At 40.5% G+C, this 21,275-nt stretch overlaps 1 protein-coding gene and 1 long non-coding RNA gene across 2 annotated transcripts in view; one reads left to right on the top strand and one right to left on the bottom strand.

Annotated features, from left to right (window-relative positions):
- Positions 1 to 21,275, bottom strand: part of slc15a1a (solute carrier family 15 member 1a) — a 30,530-nt gene that overhangs the window by 3,471 nt on the left and 5,784 nt on the right. Inside the window, 16 exon segments of the mRNA XM_056242407.1 lie at positions 1,521 to 1,567; positions 4,804 to 4,947; positions 5,032 to 5,151; positions 5,243 to 5,324; positions 5,417 to 5,505; positions 6,187 to 6,219; positions 6,406 to 6,450; positions 6,549 to 6,638; positions 7,768 to 7,854; positions 8,865 to 8,947; positions 9,020 to 9,103; positions 11,756 to 11,846; positions 11,934 to 12,033; positions 13,129 to 13,248; positions 20,327 to 20,352; positions 20,354 to 20,469. Of these exon segments, the coding sequence (XP_056098382.1) occupies positions 1,521 to 1,567; positions 4,804 to 4,947; positions 5,032 to 5,151; positions 5,243 to 5,324; positions 5,417 to 5,505; positions 6,187 to 6,219; positions 6,406 to 6,450; positions 6,549 to 6,638; positions 7,768 to 7,854; positions 8,865 to 8,947; positions 9,020 to 9,103; positions 11,756 to 11,846; positions 11,934 to 12,033; positions 13,129 to 13,248; positions 20,327 to 20,352; positions 20,354 to 20,469 (1,357 nt within the window).
- LOC130077240 (uncharacterized) lies at positions 18,310 to 19,226 on the top strand. Its single transcript, XR_008805723.1, has 3 exons — positions 18,310 to 18,443; positions 18,559 to 18,609; positions 19,174 to 19,226. It is a non-coding gene; the product is annotated as an uncharacterized LOC130077240 (long non-coding RNA).

A 21,275-nucleotide genomic window follows, 5' to 3' on the forward strand; every position in this document is an offset into this window, starting at 1 on the left:
ACATGCAGGATTCATATGTAAATAGTGTTACTCTCACGCCCAGATTCGGTCTCAGATACTGAGATTTGGCACCGATTGGTTTAATGTGAATCGGTACTCGGTAGTCCCGACATTATTGGGTTGGTGCCCTTAAAAGTACAGAGTTCGGTACCCAACCCTGACGCCGTCACACGTCACGATTTTCACGTACGAGTGTTCCCATAGCGCCATCACTCAAGACACAGCATCTCGCTCCCTTCTCAGGGAACCAAAGTTACAATCTGAGACGTTTTAAGAAACAGTAAAAGAATATATACACTCACCGGCCACTTTATTAGGTACACCTGTCCAACTGCTCGTTAACACTTAATTTCTAAGCAGCCAATCACATGGCGGCAACTCAGTGCATTTAGGCATGTAGACATGGTCAAGACAATCTCCTGCAGTTCAAACCGAGCATCAGTATGGGGAAGAAAGTTGATTTGAGTGACTTTGAACGTGGCATGATTGTTGGTGCCAGAAGGGCTGGTCTGAGTATTTCAGAAACTGCTAATCTACTGGGATTTTCACGCACAACCATCTCTAGGGTTTACAGAGAATGGTCCGAAAAAGAAAAAACATCCAGTGAGCGGCAGTTCTGTGGGCGGAAATGCCTTGTTGATGCCAGAGGTCAGAGGAGAATGGCCAGACTGGTTCGAGCTGATAGAAGGGCAACAGTGACTGAAATAACCACTCGTTACAACCGAGGTATGCAGCAAAGCATTTGTGAAGCCACAACACGCACAACCTTGAGGCGGATGGGCTACAACAGCAGAAGACTCCACCGGGTACCACTCATCTCCACTACAAATAGGAAAAAGAGGCTACAATTTGCAAGAGCTCACCAAAATTGAACAGTTGAAGACTGGAAAAATGTTGCCTGGTCTGATGAGTCTCGATTTCTGTTGAGACATTCAGATGTTAGAGTCAGAATTTGGCGTAAACAGAATGAGAACATGGAACCATCATGCCTTGTTACCACTGTGCAGGCTGGTGGTGGTGGTGTAATGGTGTGGGGGATGTTTTCCTGGCACACTTTAGGCGCCTTAGTGCCAATTGGGCATCGTTTAAATGCCACGGCCTACCTGAGCATTGTTTCTGACCATGTCCATCCCTTTATGGCCACCATGTACCCATCCTCTGATGGCTACTTCCACCATGTCACAAAGCTCTAATCATTTCAAATTGGTTTCTTGAACATGACAATGAGTTCACTGTACTAAAATGGCCTCCACAGTCACCAGATCTCAACCCAATAGAGCATCTTTGGGATGTGGTGGAACGGGAGATTCGCATCATGGATGTGCAGCCGACAAATCTGCGGCAACTGTGTGATGCCATCATGTCAATATGGACCAAACTCCCTTAGGAATGCTTCCAGCACCTTGTTGAATCTATGCCACGAAGAATTGAGGCAGTTCTGAAGGCAAAAGGGGGTCCAACCAGTTACTAGCATGGGGTACCTAATAAAGTGGCCGGTGAGTGTATGTTTGTCCACTGACCTAACGGCATTCTTTCCTTCCCTTGGTTTGGACTTTAGGTCTTCTTGCTGGAGGAAAAAATCAAAAGACAGGGACAATTTCACTGTTATATTTATCACTGTTATAGTATCACAGTAATGTTTTAACCTGTGAACCTGTTTGTGCATTAAAAATGTACCAGTAAAGGCCCCAATATACTTCAAGTGAAATGGAAGAATGAACACGTGGGACATAATTTGGACATAATCTGTCCAGAACGAAAGTGTTTTGGAGTTTATTTCATTGCTTGCCGGTGCAAACTTTCTGTAAAACTGCCCAGACGTTACACCCCTTGAGCTGCCATTGGTCCATCATGATTATGTCATAGACGGCTGTGCTCTGGGGCTCCGCCTTTTTTGACAAGAAACTGATGTCTTTAAAAAAACACACAAATTCAACATACAACAAAATAATAATGAATCCAAAATGTAAAGATTGTAAAAATATTATTCACTCCACTTTCCTGCAACACTAAAAATCCGTGGCTTCACCATTTGTATTCCTTTAAATGTGCTGAGATGTCAAGCCGTGATGTATCAGTCTTCTATTGGTCACACATTTTACACACAGATCAGAGAACTGTGAAACGTGAGCTTGTGTTTCTGCTCTCCAGAATTCTCCTGCGCATGAATGGAAGTGAATGAAATGAAGTGTAGTGTGGCCACTGCTTTATTGAGAGGCGTTGGAATGTTTGCAAACCGTATATAATTCACTCTTCGCTGGGAGTTTGATTGACAGGCGATCTGACCAATCATAATCCGCCTTCCGCCAAATTAGCCATTTAGTCCGACAAAGCAGTCAGGAGAGTTAGTAGATATAATGTCGGTGGCCTTGAAACTTGATAAACGGTGTGTACTACTGACGTCTTTCCGCGGTTGAAACAACATTCCTTCTGATGTTCATTCATGTTTATTTGATGCTATAAATGAACTAGAAGGAAGAGATGATGGGTTCACGAGCAGCTTTAACTGAGCCGTACAGCGATCTGTCAGACACATTCAAGAGCCACAAAATGGCATTTATTTTTTAAATTTCTTTAAAAAATGACAAAACTTGAAAGCTGAGACTTTGTTTCATTATACAGTAACTTGCTCTGTCATATCGGTCGACGTGTTGTCAGTGTCTTCTCTGCTCTGCGATGTATTTTTCACTGCGTGAGAACATGATGTGTGGCGTGAGAGAACGGTAACTAAAGGGGGCGGGTCTTTGCGAACGGTCAATTCGCCTTTGGCTAAGCCACACCCTAGAATGTAGATTGACCAATCACAGCGCAGCCAAGAACGAGCTCCCACAGTGGTCCGACACTTTTTCCCAGCGCTCCATTGACTTTGACACAGGCGTCTCATATTTTTGGTCTCGGCAGGCCATTACCATCGTAGTTTTATCAAAAATATGGTTAAACGTTGTGCCTGGGGCATTTGTAACACAGATACGCGTTTCCCAGAGAGGTTGGAGGGGGGTGTGCGTTTTTTTCCCTTCCCAAACCCGAAGTCAAATCCTGACAAGTGTCGTCTAGCACACGCTGCTAATAAATACAACGTTATACTCGCGTAGTCCGTTTGCTTTGTAATAACGATTATAGAAGTGAATAGAGACCTCCAGCTTTGCATGAACAGTGTTGCTCCTTGATATTGTTAGTCCCAGCCTCCGTCTCCATTAGTAGGATATGCGGTGGGTCATTTGTTGACTGTGACCGGTATGCTTTTGCCTCTATTTGGATGCCTTGTTGTTCCTTGCGTTTCACCTGTATGTCGTGAATATAGCCTTCGAACGCATATTGCAGCTATCGGACACTTTATTTGCTGCTTTATAAAAGTTTGATAAAATGTCAGCAGGAAGAGCTGTCACAGCATAAGCCATGTGGATACCAGAGCCCAGATGAAGTTTGTTTGTCGGACGTAGCAACAGTAACTAAGGGGGGCGGGGCTTAGCCAAAGGCGAATTGCGCTACAATTGACCGTTCGCAAGCCCCTCCCACAAAACGGCCATTGTCCAATCACACAACATAGCAACCGTTACTATGTGAGCAGGTCCGTCAAGCATTGACTCCAAGCAAGATGGTGAAGCGGTGCGCCCACGGCGTTTGTTAATCGGACACTAGATACCCCGAGAGATTGTCTAGAGGAGTTGTGTTCTTTCCGTTTCCAAAGCCGAAAACACAACGTGAGCGGTGCCTACAATGGATAAAACAGTGTGGACGGCCCCACTCCCAGTTAAATGTGTCGAACATGGTTAACTCGCGTGCAGCGTGCGTGAGACTGAGACACTGAGATTAGTCAAAGAAACATGGAGAAAGCAGATCAAGAGGATCCACAAAGGAATTACGTTTTCTAAAGGGTTGTTGTTAACATGATATTCTCGGGGGGGGAAATGAGCAGCAGTCAACTAGCAGTGCAGCACCCGTAGACTACGGTTTGCACGCTCGCAACGGGGAAAGAGCATGAAGCTTACTTGACAACATCAGTTCATATATCAATATCGTAACGAATAGAAATAACCTTAAATAATGTATGGTTATCTGCATCTTTCTGTCTCTTATGTATAGTTACTTTTTAAACGAAAATCGCATTCAGCATGACACGCAAGCGGTTGCCGTGCTAATGAACAACCTGCTTGTTAAAGCGAATAATCCTGTATCTGAGGCAAAATTACTAAATATGCAGCGCGAGTTATATATTTCTAACTCCGAACATTAGCCACTGAACCAGCTTATAAAATCTTCTTCAAGGCTGTGCTGGTTGCATTTGAGGTAACGTTACAGGTCATGGGGTTTCTCAGATTTCGCTTGAGACCGGTAAGCATTCGCCTCGATAGTAGTTGTGTCTCCTTCATTGCGTATTTTTATATTTTGAATATATCCCTCCACTGCATACTGTAACCCCTTGTGCCTCGATCTGGATGATATCGCGGAGGTATTGCTCCAAAAAAGGGTCACTGACACGCGGATACCTCTTCCCGTCATGGCAATCTGTCGCGCTGGTTGTGTTTGACCATTTGTTTGACGGGCGTAGTAACAATAACTAGGGGGCGTGGCTTTTGCGAACGGTCAATTGTGCTAGTATACAACTTCTTGAAAAAGCAACCACAGCAACATGTTAAAAACTACCCTGAACACGTAAACAAATACATAGCAACACCCTAGCAACAACCCAAAGCACTCCAGAATGGTTGTGGTGACTTTTGCATGAGCAGCCACCATTTTACTTCAGAAAAACTCGAGTTTTTGACCATTGGAACTGCAAATATTTGCTTGTTTCACACTTACCAGATACATGATGGATGGGTCAGAGGGGACGATCAGGGTCTGGCGGCCTCCTTTAATTAAACTGAAAGCTTTAGTGGTCACAGGACTTGTGTTTAAGGACACTGTGATGTCCTGGTGATCCAATGTCACATACCCTGCACTGCTCTATAAGAAAAATGGGAAACAATGGGGAAACTGTTATGAGAGGCTCATATGAGAGTGTGTGTGTGTATAAGATGTGTGTAGTACCTCCAATGAGTCTATCAGAAGAGTGTCTTTGGGTGAGATGGTCACGTTCACTGAACTGTTGTACATGTTCACCACCTTGAGCTGGCTCTCAGAGGATGATGGGAAATTGGGCAATGTTTTCTGAGGAGAATAAGATCATTAGATTGTGGAGCGCGAGAAGAGCTTTTCTGAACGTGAACACTTGAGTCTGAGTCACACATTTCACACTCACATCGATCTCAATCTGGACTAAAGCTGCACAAACGAACGCCATGGCAGCGAACAACATGCCGACCGTCATTCTCTTCAAAGGGCTGGAGCGTAAAACACATTCACACAACACAACGTTTATATCAGGATCACTGTATCATCATCACTCTCACAGCAGAGATTCATCTTTTCACACCTGAAGTCGAGGCCACACTTTTTGATGAGAGGGAATATAATCCGGTCCATGATGGGCACCAGGGTCAGGATCAGGATAGGGTTCACCGTCTGACAGAGAACAGAGCGCTTTCAGTCCAGCTTCACACACTGCTTTCTTACACACTGTCTCTCAAAAGCTTAGGAAATTAAACTAGCTTCAGCGAGGATGCATTAAGCATATCAAAAGTGGCAGTAAAGACTTTTATAATGTTACAAAACATTCCAATTTCAAATAAATGCTTTTCTTTCCTAAAAACAATCCTAAAAAAAAATGTATCCCAGTTTCCACAAAAATACGAAGCAGCACAACTAATAATCATAAATGTTTCTTGATCATCAATATTATCATATTAGAGTGATTTCTGAAGGATCATGTGACACTGAAGACTGGAGTAATGATGCTGAAAATGATCAGGAATAAATTACACTTTACTATATATTCACATAGAAAACTGATATTTTAAATGGTAATAATATTTCAACATTTTTACTGTATTTTTGATCAAATAACTGCAGCCTTGGTGAGCAGAAGATACTCTTTCAAATACATTACCGTAAAACGTCTTATACTTATGAACAGTAGTGTATGAGATGAGATCACATTGCTTTCCAGTGTATTGATGTTATAATCTTAGACCATTATAATCAAGAGTGAGATGAATAACTCGGCTTACACGCGCTCTGATAACACACACACACACGCACGCACACACACACACACACACACGCTGACGGACGGGATGAGCTCACCTGCATCTGGTCCGGCTGAAGGATGAACGCTCTCTGCAGACAGGAGGAAATCACAGTGATTTAAAAAAAGATATTTCAAAATATTGTTCGGCTAGATTTTAAATAATCTCTTAATCGTGACTGTATCAGATTATGATAGACTAACAAACATAACATGAGTCACTGCTGACTAACTCTCCCGTTTAGAGCCATTAAATCAAGTGAAATGAAGACACTCACGAAGTCTCCGCTCATGGTGGTGGCCTGGAGAGTCCAGCGGGAGCCCTGGACATGATCAACACACACAACCCGTTACTAAACACAAGCCCAGCACACACACACACACACACACACACACCAGATTAACCAGGTCAGACCCGCACCTTTTGGTCAAACAGGGTCCAGAACATGGGCAGGGGGATGTAGAGGAACAACACCTTCAACACCATCTTTATCTGAGCGATGAGGAGTTTCTGGAGAGAGATAGAGGAGTGTGTGAGTGTGTAGCTCATCGTGGACTACGTGTCCCCGCAAAGATAGTAATATCAGAAATGTTTGACTTTGTGGGGACATTTGTCTGTGTGTGTGTGTGTGTGTGTGTGTGTAACCATGTTTTGGGGACAAATTTGGGTTTTGGGTAACACTTTACTTGAAGGAGTGTGCATAAGACTGACATGACACCTTCATAATCGTGACATGGTTTTATGTATGTTTATGACAACTGTCATTAAGTGTCATTCGTTCAATTATGACATTTTTAATGCAAATAATATGACAGTTTCAGAGGTCTTTGTTATGACACCTTGACATAACCAAGACAACACAGCCTATCATAAATATGTCATAAACATGACATAGCAGATTAATTATCAAACTTAAGAAAGCTCTTAGCTTTATGGGTTAACATTACATTAAACTGTCGTGTGGTTGGTTTTGACATTGGCTGTCATGAGGCCATTATAACATTTTAATGACAAATTCAATGTGTACCACTGTAGTTGAGGTCACGAAAAATATTCATGACACAGTTATAATGCCTCATGACAGCCAATGTCAAAACCAACCACACGACAGTTTAATGTAATGTTAACCCATAAAGCTAAGAGCTTTCTTAAGTTTGATAATTAATCTGCTATGTCATGTTTATGACATATTTATGACAGGCTGTGTTGTCTTGGTAATGTCAAGTTGTCATGACAAAGACACTGACAGGTTATGATGTATTGGTTTATGTCAAGTTGTCATAACAAAGACATCTCAAACAATGTCATATTTGCATTAAAAATGTCATAATTGAGCGAATGACACTTAATGACAGTTGTCATAAACATGCATAAAACCTCCTTCATATTCATGACATGTGTCATGTGAGTCTTATGAACACCCCTTCAAGTAAAGTGTTACCCAAATTTGTAACCCAGAAGTGAGTTAAATCTTACAAAACCTCCTTTTGCGGACGTCCTCATTTGTAATAAGATTTTTACAATTGTACTTATTATTATTATTTTTACAGTTATATTTTTTTCAACAACAGAAGTCTATTAAATGTCCCCAGTTGAGGTACAGAGATGTGTGTACAGAGATGGCAGGATTGTGGCATACATCATATTTCTCATTGGCCCAGTCCATCCAGTGCTCCCTCTTGGGATGAGCGCTGCTTCTGTGCCTGAAACGGTTTCTGATGGCAAACTACAGAAAGAGAAGACACGTTACAAGATGATCAGTGTTAGGGGGAATGCATTACAAGTGTGTTACGCAATCAGATTTCAAATTTTTCAAGGAATGCATTCATTTGACATTTACATCAAAATATCTGAGTTACTTTTTCAAATAAGTTACTCAAGTGAGTCTGTTTTCCATGTATTGAGTGACGCCTCTCCTGTCCTCATGTTGAGGGGAATCAGGAGTAATACAGAGGAGTTGTGTGTGTGTGTGTGTGTGTGTGTGTGTGTGTGTGTGTGTGAACATGTTGGTTATTGTAGATCCGGACTAAACGAGAGCATTCAGTCTGAAATGCAAACTTAATATGTTGCACTTAATCTCACTTTACTAATTATTGTCTTTGCTGATGACCTTCGATCCAATTCAACCAAACTAATAATCAAAAATGACTGGTGTGAATTTACATTTCCTTTTGCATTTGCACTTTTGGTGTGAAAGGGTCTTTATTTTTTGCTAGCGAGCCCAGCCCAGGTGAGAAGAAGTAACACAAAAGTAATGTAACACATTTCTTTTCATAACAAGTAATGCAATTAGTTTTACTCAATATTGTAATTCATTACTTTTAAAAGTAACTTTCCTCAAGATGATTATAAGTATACTTGGATTATAGGGCTAGTTGAGCAAAAAATGAAAAAAATCTGTCATGTTTACACATTCATATTGTTAAAAAACCATTTGCATTAGATTTGAGCACTAGTGTGACTGAGATTATACTGGAGGAGTTTCCTCTAACAAAGGTGTCACATCGACCCTGAGAGAGAGTGCAACACAAATTGACTGCTTTCATGATACTTTTATGGTTATTTTAGTCTCTACAGTTCCTAAATCACCTGTGTGGAAAAGAGCAGTTTGAACAATCTGCAAAATATCTATTTTTATGTTCTACAGAAGATAGAAAATCATGGTTTGAACCCATAAATGATGACAGAGTTTTCATGTTTGTATTAAATATTCCTTTGAGGAGAATCTCGACTCACCCCTATGCATTTACACACGGCCCAGATGATGTTCCCCTCTGGATCTGTTTTGACGTACATGCCACTGCCAGCGATGAACACCACTGTAACACACAGCACACATCAGAAACACACACACAGATCGCAGTGTGTGTTCAGTTGGCACTCGGTCTTACCCAGCGATACGACCATGAGAGCGGCTGGGACCCCGAAGGCCAGAGGATAACACTGTTGCTGTGTGTGGATGCCACACTCCTGAGCTGCACACACACACACACACACACGGAGGAGGAGCGTTAGGTGGGGAGAAGGGTGTTATGGGGAAAATATAATGTAAATGTGTGTTAAAGTGCCCCTATTATGCTATTTTAAAGGTTCCTAATTTTGCTTTGGAGTCTCCTGCGATAGTTTTACACGCATCCAAGGTACAAAAACACTTTACTTTTCTCATAATATCCACTGCAGCATCAGCTCTTTCTCACAGTGTCTGAAACAGTTTGATAAAGTCTCTCTAAACCCCTCCTTTCTGAGAGTCTACTCTGCTCTGATTGGTCAGATGACCCAGTCTGTTGTGATTGGTCTACTCTGCTCTGATTGGTCAGATGACCCAGTCTGTTGTGATTGGTCTACTCTGCTCTGATTGGTCAGATGACCCAGTCTGTTGTGATTGGTCTACTCTCCTCTGATTGGTCAGATGACCCAGTCTGTTGTGATTGGTCTACTCTCCTCTGATTGGTCAGATGACCCAGTCTGTTGTGATTGGTCTACTCTCCTCTGATTGGTCAGATGACCCAGTCTGTTGTGATAGGCCTGTCACGATAACAAATTTTGCTGGACGATAAATTGTCCAAGAAATTATTGCGATAAACAATAATATTGTCGTTCCGAGACCATTTACATCTAAAATAATGATAATGGCATAATAATGCAGTACACCTTTTCAAAGATCAATAAACTTTTATTTCTAAAGACTATTTAACACTGAAAATGGAAAACATTTTAAATATCCACAATAAATGAACAAAACAACCAAAAACAATAAAAGCAATGTCTCTGCTAACAAAAAATGCACTTGAATAAATACCAAAAACAATAAATAAAATGGATGTAAACAAAACCCGACCCTTCCCTAAATGATTTGTTATTAAAACATTAACACACAAACCACTGTTAATTGAACATAAAAGCAAGCAGTTTACTGCATGCATGGTTTGCCATGACTGAATGCGCGCAAAGTGCGCTCTCTTAATAATTCCTAAAAAGCTGACAGTTCATCGCGGTCTCACACATCTCTGTTATTATCAATGAAGCTGACTGCACAATCAATCTTTCATAATATCCACACTTTGTTTGTTATAATTAGAGGATTTGCCAGCATACAGAATTCAGCACTGAACAAAACGTCAGTTTTGAGCGGTGAGGGGAGTCTATCTTAAATGCTTCTGATTGGCCATTATTGCGTTCAGGAAATCAACACATATGTCTGTGATTGGCTACATCGCTCAACGCTGCAGACATGTTATGAATAGAAACTCTGGCCAGTAAATCGTTTTGTTGTAGTTGTTCTTGTTGCTTTTCTGCAAGAGATGAATAAAAATCTATTCGTTTTTATATGTTTTATTCATAGATATTTCTAGTTTGCGGGAGTCCCGCGAATCGCTTTATTCTCCCGCACCCGCACACACAGAGTGAGTGCATTACCGCCCGCGCTCGGCCATCAAATCTAGTGCCGCGCCGCATTCTATTGGTTTGGGAGTGCACGTCTCTAGATCAAGGGCCCGGCCCTAGGGTAGTGTCGGGGCGGGTCGGGTCAAGTTCGAGCTCGGGCAGAGAATCTAAGCTCTAGTTCACGCTAAGGAACCGAGAGTTGTCATCCAGTCTCTTTGATAGAGAGACACGAGGAAAACAAACAAGAATGGAAATCATCGCGTCCGTAAAAATTATCGAGCTTATTTTTTTTATCGTGCGATTAATTGATTTATCGACTATCGCGACAGGCCTAATTGGTCTACTCTGCTCTGATTGGTCAGATGGTCCAGTCTGCTGTGATTGGTCTACTCTGCTCTGATTGGTCAGATGACCCAGTCTGTTGTGATTGGTCTGCTCTGCTCTGATTGGTCAGATGGTCCAGTCTGTTGTGATTGGTCTACTCTGCTCTGATTGGTCAGATGACCCAGTCTGTTGTGATTGGTCTACTCTGCTCTGATTGGTCAGATGACCCAGTCTGTTGTGTTTGGTCTACTCTGCTCTGATTGGTCAGATGGCCCAGTCCGCTGTGATTGGTCTGCTCTCCTCTGATTGGTCAGATGACCCAGTCTGTTGTGATTGGTCTGCTCTCCTCTGATTGGTCAGATGACCCAGTCTGTTGTGTTTGGTCTACTCTGCTCTGATTGGTCAGATGGCCTAGTCTGTTGTGATTGGTCTACTCTGCTCTGATTGGTCAGATGGCCCAGTCTGTTGTGATTGGTCAATGAAGGCCATTATCATCATCTGAATCTCAGCTCTTGATACACAGTAACGATGGTGTCAGTTTTGGCGGCAGAAAACAGCATCTTCTCGACATGAACAACACAAACCAAACTCTTCCAGTCTCAGATCAACTACAGTGTTTGAGGGTCAAAGTAGACGTTGTTCACCATCAGCCAATGGAGATCATAGACTGGCATTATGCAAATGTGTTGCAAATGTGTTACAAACATGCGTAGATTCAGCAGGAAGAGAGACTGGAATTACTGACGACTCGTTTCAGGCGGTTCAGAATCACTTCTTTCTTTTGAAGACAACTTTTTTTATCTGCACTTTATCTGATCTTGGAAACTTTGCAGATATTTTACATTCACAAACAGCTTTATTACACACTACAGGAAGGGTGATCTCCAAAAAGCATAACGGGGCACTTTTACTGCGTGTACCTCTGAGAACAGGAGTAATGAGCGTGGAAAGAAGACTTCCTGCGTTGATGCACAAATAAAACACTGAGAAAAATGTGTTGAGTTGGCGACTCTGTAACGATCAACACATCACAACAAACCATTAGACAGAAAGGCAAAGAAGAAGTCAGGCTGATGAAGACGTCCGAAACTATCGTACCTGATGTTCCTGAAACTGATCGCCACCAAACGCAGCCACACATGGTTTAATACCCCCAGTGCCCAGAGCAATGAGGATCAAACCCAGCATGGACAGAGCGCTGAAACACACACACACACACACGTTTGTTTTCCATGTTTTATGGGGACATTCCATAGACATAAACTAGCCCTTACACCCCTTACACTAACCCTACCCTACCCATCACACACACACACACGAAAACACACACACGAAAACACACACACACGAAAACACACACACGAAAACACACAGACACACACACACACACACACACACACACACACACACACACACACACACACACACACACACACACACACACACACACACACACACACACACACACACACACACACTAACCCCTAAACCTACCCATCACACAAAACTTTCAGCATTTTTACCTATTTAAAAAACATCACTTAGTATGTTTTCCCTAATGGGGACCACGAAATGTCCCACAAGGACAAGGATTTAGAACATTGCCATCTCTGTGGGGACATAACGTAGGGTTTACCAGGACACACACACACACACACACACACACACAAGCTAACTACACTTCTACAATATTTCAAAGACAATATAAGTAATTATAGAATTACATATAAAGATGTACTCAAGTCCTACTGAAGTGTGTCAAAAAACACTCTAAAGTTCAACTAATTAATGTATTTAATTTAAAGTTAAACTATAACACTAAAAAACTGTTATTTAATTGAAATTAACATGCAATAGTGTCTCTTTTAAAGTAGATTATTTCTGTAATAAGCATTTTTTTTGTCCTTCTTTGTCACCAGGGAATTCACACAAGATATTCAGCAGGATATGATGAACTCAATCGCTCAATTAAACATGGCATGTGCAGACCACACTCTCAGAGCGAAAGGCACAAAAGCGGTCACTGTGGCGGTACCTTTTCAAAAGGCACCTAAAGTACCTAAAGAGTGCATATTAGTCCCTCAAAGATACATATTAGATTACCCTTTGAAGGGCACTGTCCCAGTGACAGCTTTTGTACCTTTTCTTCTGAGAAGAGTGTGTTTTCAGAAGGATCAATTCTATTCAAAGTCTCCAGACAATTTTATGAATAATTATAATGAACACTACTTCCAGAAGCAGACGTACAGTAAGTCTACACTGTGAGGCGGTGTTATGCTTCAGACTGACTCACATGTGGAAGGTGAAGTTATCCGGCGTGCCGTCTCTGTCGGTGTCTGTGATGTCATGAATGGTGCTGACGGCCATGACCACCTGACCCGCCGCGTACACTACTGACAGGTATATGATCGTCCTGAAACACACACACACAGCATCACATGACAGCCTTTCTGAACGGCGGTCACTCTAAAACTGTGGGACAGATTCTGACGTCCCGTATATTGGGCCTAATTGATTTGTCCCGTTTACTGACTGATACAACAGCAACACGACACATGAGAATGACCACGACACCGGTCATCATCCACGCGCATCAGACCACACACACCCATAACAACCCGCATTTTGATTTCGGCAAATTAGTTTTGAGACTGCAGACACTGTGATTATTGTTGACGAGTCCAACATCCATCCAGCCACGCAACAACACTGCAATCTATCTGAGGGAATAACGCTGATGTGAAACAGCTCTGATTAATATTCATGTTGAAAACAGTTTTTTTGTCACGATTCTTTGATGAATAGAAACTTTTCTTTTCTTACATTAGAAGCTTTTCTTACATTAAAAATGTCTTTACTGTCACTTTGATTCATTAATGCATCCTTGCTGAATAAAAGTAGGCCATTACTTTCTTTAACTTCTTTAAAAAAAAAAACCCAACTCAATCTTACTGACCTCAAATTTTTGAAATGCCGTGTCTAATGTTAAAAAAGCTTCCCAGGTAGCAAACAGACGTTGGGCCAACGTCAATATCGGTTGGTTACGTTGGCCCAACCTATACGACCGAAATACAACGTTGGGCCAACATTGGCATGGTCAGCTGCGATGGCCCAACCTATACGCCCGAAATACAACGTTGGGCCAACATTGGCATGGTCAGCTGCAATGGCCCACACTTCCCTCAGAAGCATGCAGCATTTCATGTTTTACCATTCTTCCCAGTAAACATGGGGAAAAGAGTGTCTGGCTCCTTTTTACCATAAATGCATTTAATTAAATTATACTACTATTTTTCACAGACATCTTTTTACTTTAAGCTAGGGGTAAAAGCAATTTACACTTACCATGAGTAGGCTAGGCTTTAGCAAAAAGAACTATTGACTAATGTCAAAAGTTTTTTTATGTTTTTATTTTTTTTTATTGTGACTGCGTTTGTTATATTATGTGTGGGCATAGGCCATTAAATGTAATGCGATTGCACCTATGAACGGATCATAGATCTCCAAAATTAGTTTTGAATTCGTAATTTAATATTTATGAGATTTTTATTTAAGTAATGTTCTAATTCTAGATGTTTATATTTGTAAATGCTGCATGCTTTTTACCTATGCTTTTAACGTGGTTTAATCAATGAATGGCCGTGCGCGTGAACTTTCGAGTCGCTTTCACTACTGGAGCGGCGCAGAGTGCCATGGAAACGGCGCGGGACCACTGCGACTGACAAGCAGCAAAACTATCTCTTCTCGCTGTTGTTTTCACTGCTTTCAGGTGAGATTAGTCTCTAAAATCACACGAATACACACAACTGTTCTTGACACTTCTCTTACTTGTAATTGACACGCTTCTGTTGAATATTTACTTTATAGACATGGTTCAGTGTCTTCGGAAAAAGTCCGTTAGCATCTCAACCGTTTTCAGAAGAGGTAACGTTAGCAGCTAACGTTAAATTAAGCTAACTTAACTTTTTAACTCGGTTGAGCGTTTGTTTATGAAAGTTTGGGATTTTAATCACCTCTTATGTGTAGATGAGAGTTTTTGTAAAGATTTTACTTGGAAGTGAGCTAATTTATTTAACATAAACGTAAACATAAACGTGTGTACTTTTAATCGGTGACGTCACTTACATGGAGCTGCGCAATGGTAAACAAATATTGATAAAAAAAATGTTCTGTGATTTCAGCAGCAACAAAATAACCCCTCTAAAACAGGGAAAGCTCCACGAGCTCAACATTTCTGAAGACAGCTGCTGCCAGAGATGTAGAAAACACAGGTGAACCGAGGAAGCTCATTACATAACTTCATATCCATTTTGTCACAATATTTTTCACCTAGCCTATATCACGCATCTGTCATTTTCTTTTCTTTTTTTAATTTCTCAAATTTACATTTTTAATTTATTTTAAGAAGGTTTTGACATCCACAGGTAAGTGACACTGTATGAGCAATATTAAATGATTAGCAAACCTAAAAACACATTTATCCTAATTTATCCTGTTATCCTAATTAAAAAATATATTTTCTTTATATTCTTTCTCTTTTCTGCATTTCCCCTCTGCTGTAATTTCTTTCCTTTTAATAAACCTGGCATTGTATAATAATATTGTTGGCTCTGTGACAAATGGTTCCTAGATCCTTCAATGTTGATGCCCTGCACCGTAGCAGATGAGTTGTTGTCCTGGGGCCGTATTCACAAAGAATTTTGTCTTACCACTAGGAGTACTCCTAAATCGCACTCAAATATTTTAGCTAGGAGTTTTCTCTTAAAAGTTATTCACAACGCCTTTCAGACCTACTCTTAGTAAGGAAAAATGACAACTCCTAAACTAAGAGTGAGTCTTCGTTGCTATAGATGACGTCACTTCTCATGCACGAGCTTCCTCGCAATGATCACGGTGATTGGTTGTTAGATGACAGGGCCATCATGCGGAGCATAACACAGACGCAACAAATCATGGAATTACGACATCTAAATATGTCTGTGTCCTACACAAAATAATAATAGTAATGACATCGAAATGCATATATAATGACATGTTTGTGCAGGCCCCAGTGAAGTGTAATTCTAAAAAGGCAGAGAGAGAGAGAGAAAAGTCGTGAATTCAATTAAATCAAGGTAATACCCTAATGAAAACCGCCACTTGCCTAATAATGAAAAAACGACACTTGCATTAACACTTGCTTGGTTAATTGACATCCTATTAGCCTAAATAGAAAAATAAACTTAAAGCAAGGAAATGTTGCTCCTATTGAAGTAATGTAATAGTTGATTTACGGTGGATTATGAACTTGCCAAAACTTAAAAGAAAGCCCAACTGGACGCAGGATCAGTTACTGCTGCTGGCCCAGTTGGTGGCTTGGTGCTCAAAAAAAGTAATAATGATACAAGTGAAATTCGGCACTGGGATATCAAGCAAAACTAAGCGTGAGAATGGGAGAGGATTTGTTCGCAGATCGATGCAGAATTTCCCGCTTGTGTCGCGGACCCCGGACGACTGCGAGAGGCGGTGGTATGCGCTACAATCCTTTGTGAATAGGTCTTAGTGAGTTAGGAGTCCTCTCGACTTCTTTTAAGCTGTCCCAGACTTAGGTGCTACTTTTAGGGCTAAAATGCTTCGTGAATTACTCTTAGTGAAAAAAATTAGGAGTCCTAAAGTTAGGAGTGACACGCCCATTATTTTTAGGAGTTGCTCCTAAATTCGCCAGTTAGGAGCTACTTTTAGCCTTAAAATTCTTTGTGAATACGGCCCCGGATCATCATCTCTAAGACGCTATGAACCATTTGACTAGTAAATAAAACTTCAAACATACACTAATGTCAAACATACACTAATTGTGTTGGTACAAATTTTAATGTTTTTAAAGAAGTTTCTTATGTTCACCAAGACAGCATTAAAAACAATAATATTGTGAAATAATATAATAATATTGTTAGCAAAAGTTGTCATAGGTGATATGTTTTAAAAAACATTCAAAACTTAGACATAAACTTTGAAATAGCAAAAGAGGAAACAACCCCTTACAGTTTCACATAATGTGTCATTGAATGAAATACAATGCAAGTCAATGAAAGAATGCCAATTAATCCACTAATCATACAGGGGCCGTATTCACAAAGAATTTTAAGGCTAAAAGTAGCTCCTAACTGGCGAATTTAGGAGCAACTCCTAAAAATAATGGGCGTGTCACTCCTAACTTTAGGACTCCTAATTTTTTTCACTAAGAGTAATTCACGAAGCATTTTAGCCCTAAAAGTAGCACCTAAGTCTGGGACAGCTTAAAAGAAGTCGAGAGGACTCCTAACTCACTAAGACCTATTCACAAAGGATTGTAGCGCACACCACCGCCTCTCGCAGTCGTCCGGGGTCCGCGACACAAGCGGGAATGCTGCATTGATCTGCAAACAAATCCTCTCCCATTCTCACGCTTAGTTTTGCTTGATATCCCAGTGCCGAATTTCCCATTTATCTTTTTTTTTTTCAGCACCAACTGGGCCAGCAGCAGTAATGGTGTGTTCAACTTCACACCGAACGCAAATTTAATTATTTGCGCAAGTAGATTACATACAAAGTCAATGCAAAGACGCGAATAGACGCATCATTCTCACCGGGCGTTGCGAATGACGCGAATTGGGCGATGCGTTTGCAGCGAATGTCTTCCGCGCAAGTTGAAAAATTTGAACTCGAGCGAATGTTCAAGCGTCTAACTAGACGCGATAGACGCGTATTTGACGCTCTATTCGCGTTCGGTGTGAACACACCATAACTGATCCTGCGTCCAGATGGGCTTTCTTTTCCGTTTTGGCGAGTTCATAATCCACCGTCATTCAACTATTACATTAGGCTACTTCAATAGGAGCAACATTTCCTTAGTCTATTTAGGCTAATTAGGATGTCAATTAATGTGTTAATGCAAAGTGTTAATGCAAGTGTCGTTTTTCATTATTAGGCAAGTGGCTGTTTTCATTAGGGTAGGCTATAGGCTACCTTGATTTAATTTAATTCACGACTTTTTTTCTCTCTGCCTTTTTAGAATTACACTTCACTGGGGCCTGCACAAACATGATATGCATTTCGATGACATTACTATTATTATTTTGTGTAGGACACAGACATATTTAGATGTCGTAATTCCATGATTTGTTGCGTCTGTGTTATGTTCCGCATGATGGCCCTGTCATCTAACAACCAATCACCGTGATCATTGCGAGGAAGCTCGTGCATGAGAATTGACGTCATCCATAACAACGAAGACTCACTCTTAGTTTAGGAGTTGTCATTTTTCCTTACTAAGAGTAGGTCTGAAAGGCGTTGTGAATAACTTTTAAGAGAAAACTCCTAGCTAAAATATTTTAGTGCGATTTAGGAGTACTCCTAGTGGTAAGATAAAATTCTTTGTGAATACGGCCCCTGAACTCTACAAAATACACCTCAGTCAGATATGATCTTTCTGCTTACCCTTTCTCTGTTTAATTTTCTTTAATTTCATGCTGACAGATGCAGCCAAAAAACAAGGAGCAAAAGTGGTGGAAGCCGAGGAAAAAATAAAAACCTGGCTGAAGTATAGTGGAGACCGAAATGGAGGAAGAAAAAAAAGAGCAACAGAAAAAGGTACACAAGGCCTTTTTAAGGCTGATCAAATATGTTATTAATTATTATATATATTAATATATAAGTTGTAAGTAATTTACATTTTGATAATTACTATATTTTTTCTTTAACACAGAAAAGCAGATGCCTCCCCCTCAAGCAGATTCCAGCAGCTGTGAAAGTGAATGTAAGTGTCTTCCAATGATTGTTTTTTCTTCCTCTGTCTAACCCCACCACTAAACAGAGGTGTATTTCATCTTTACTAGGCGTACACTGCATTAAGATGTATAATTAATTTGCTACCCCAACATGATGAAAATCTCTTGCAGGCGGGAAATACATACTACTGTTCCCCCATAAAACTATACACTCAACTACTAACACCATATTTTTTCAGTTACACAATATATACCTTAGGTCTAAAAAAACACACAAAAAAAAAAAAACACACAACATACACTAAATCACTAAATTAATGGTTAAAATCCATAATGCACCAGAAAAGAAAATTATGGTATTTTAATGGGCATTTTGAGGTAAGTTCTAAGAGTCAAATGTGTAATTTTCAACGTTTGATATGTTGACTATGTCCTTTTCGCAAATGATCACATTCTGCTTTTCTGTTTGCTGTTTGTATATTTTACACAACACCCCAACTTTTTTTTCTGTTTTGGGTTGTGTAATTAAAATAGAACGACACATCTTAAATGTTCTAAAAAGTTGTTTGTATGTTTGTTGTTTTTTACAGGAGTGTATGCTGCTACTTCTCCTCCTCCGCTCCGTCTTCATCATCAGAGCCACACACAATCTCTAATTCGCTTCAAATCTGCAGAATACGGAAGAGAATCTGCACATTTTCTCAGTTTTCAGCAGTTTTTTTTTTTTTTTGCTCTTCTTCCGCATTTTCTTTGCCGCCTTTTTTGTGACTTTTTGGTTCCTTGTTGATTTCTTTGACTTTATGTTTTACTTTTTTTGCCGCTGCCTTTGGGTAGTTTTTTTTTCTACTTTTTTGTCGATCGACTCATCGTTGCAAATCCAGAATGAAAATCTGCAGAATGTATCTGTATAAAATGTCTATATAATGGACTGTGGAGATGTTTTAACCAATAAATAGGTTCATTTTTTATAAACAATTCAGTTTGTCTGTTGTGCCGTCTCTTAATGCAATTCAACACTGAATAGGCCATGCATGGCACAATCTTAAAATTTTAGTTTAAGGTAGGTAAAGCCTATTTATTTATTTATTTACTATTTATGAAGTTGGCAGATGGTTAAAATAGGCTATATTTTTAAATTTGTTTGAAGGTCTGCTGGTTGTCCAATGACATGGTTGGCCCAATGTTGTTTTAGTTGTTTTTAAGTTGGCAGAAGGTTGGTAAGGTATTTTTAGGTTGGCAGAAGGTCTGCTGGCCGTCCAATGACATGGTTGGCCCAACGTTGGCCCAATGTTGTTTTAGTGGCTTTTAGGTTGGCAGAAGGTCTGCTGGCCGTCCAATGACATGGTTGGCCCAACGTTGGCCCAACGGACAAAATTACGTTGGGCCAACGTCAGCACCCAACGTTGGCCCAACACAACAACAGACGTTGGGCCAACGTTGGGCCATTGTCTGTTTGCTACCTGGGTTTCTGCTTCAGATTATTTTGAACGATGGTTTGTGTGTAATGTAACATTTTTTTGTATGATTCTTTTTAGAATTGAATTATGCATAAATAGGTCACACATGTATGTCTGAGAACCTTTTATTCGCATATTTAACTGCAGACACTGATTCACATATCATATTTTGAGTGTCCTGTCTCTTATTTCCCTATAGAGAACCACGATTGTCCTGTTTTTTCCTTCTCTGAGGTCGGCAGCGCTAGCTTCTGATTGGTCAGAGAGGGGATGTTCCCAGAAAACCCACTTGAACTTCCCGAGCCAGGAGTCGGCGAATAATGGCCCCCATGATGGGCGTCAGGTAGCACAGCGCCACGAACGCATGATAGATGGAGGTCGCCAGGTCATCGTCCCACAGCAGGAAATACCGGAAATACAGCACCAACACCGCTGGACACACACACACACACACACACACAGTTCTCATGATCACGTCATCACAGTTTTACACTCGGTCACCGTAGGGTCATTCTAGATTTGGCTCTTTTGCTGTTTCATTACTGTGCTGGAATTGTATTGTGTTTCTATTGATTTTTGAGCTTTTATTGTTATTATTTTATTATATGAGCGCTTATTTTTGAAACCATAAAAGTGTCATCAGAGACTGTAAAGATCCTCCACTTGTTTCGGATATTCTCAAATCAATGGCAACGGCGTGCCACAAGCTCTAGGGGGCGCTGGAGGAACTACTGTACTTTGCTCATTTACAGAGTATATAATAAAAAGAAACCTGAACCATATGGGCAAAAAGAAAATGCACTAGCTACAAATATTTATAAGTCAGGGAAGAAATTTGGAATTTATGTGTGAAGTGTGAACCATATGAAAGTGGTTGCTTCTCACACACACTCTAAAAAAATGCTGGATCAAATATGGACAAACCCAAATGTTGGGTTAAAAATGTCATTTAAAATTTTAACCCAACTTCAACTTTCACTTTCAACTGTAATTTTTTTTATTACATTTTTAACCCAACATTTGGGTTTGTCCATATTTGACCCAAATTTGGGTTGAAACAACCCAGCATTTTTACACTTGGCATTGGTCAAATCATTTTGTAAATATCAATGTGAATTTTTCCACAAAGTCTGTAATGACTAATTGAACCGTATCTTGTGAGTTCTCACTTAATAATGTTGGGTTAAAAATAACCCAACGAGTAACTCATCTATGGGGTGGTACCTTCCCAACGGTGG

The sequence above is a fragment of the Rhinichthys klamathensis genome, unplaced genomic scaffold (genome assembly GCF_029890125.1).
Source record: "Rhinichthys klamathensis goyatoka isolate OS25496 unplaced genomic scaffold, OSU_Roscu_1.1 h1tg000726l_1, whole genome shotgun sequence".
Taxonomy (NCBI): Eukaryota; Metazoa; Chordata; class Actinopteri; order Cypriniformes; family Leuciscidae; genus Rhinichthys; species Rhinichthys klamathensis.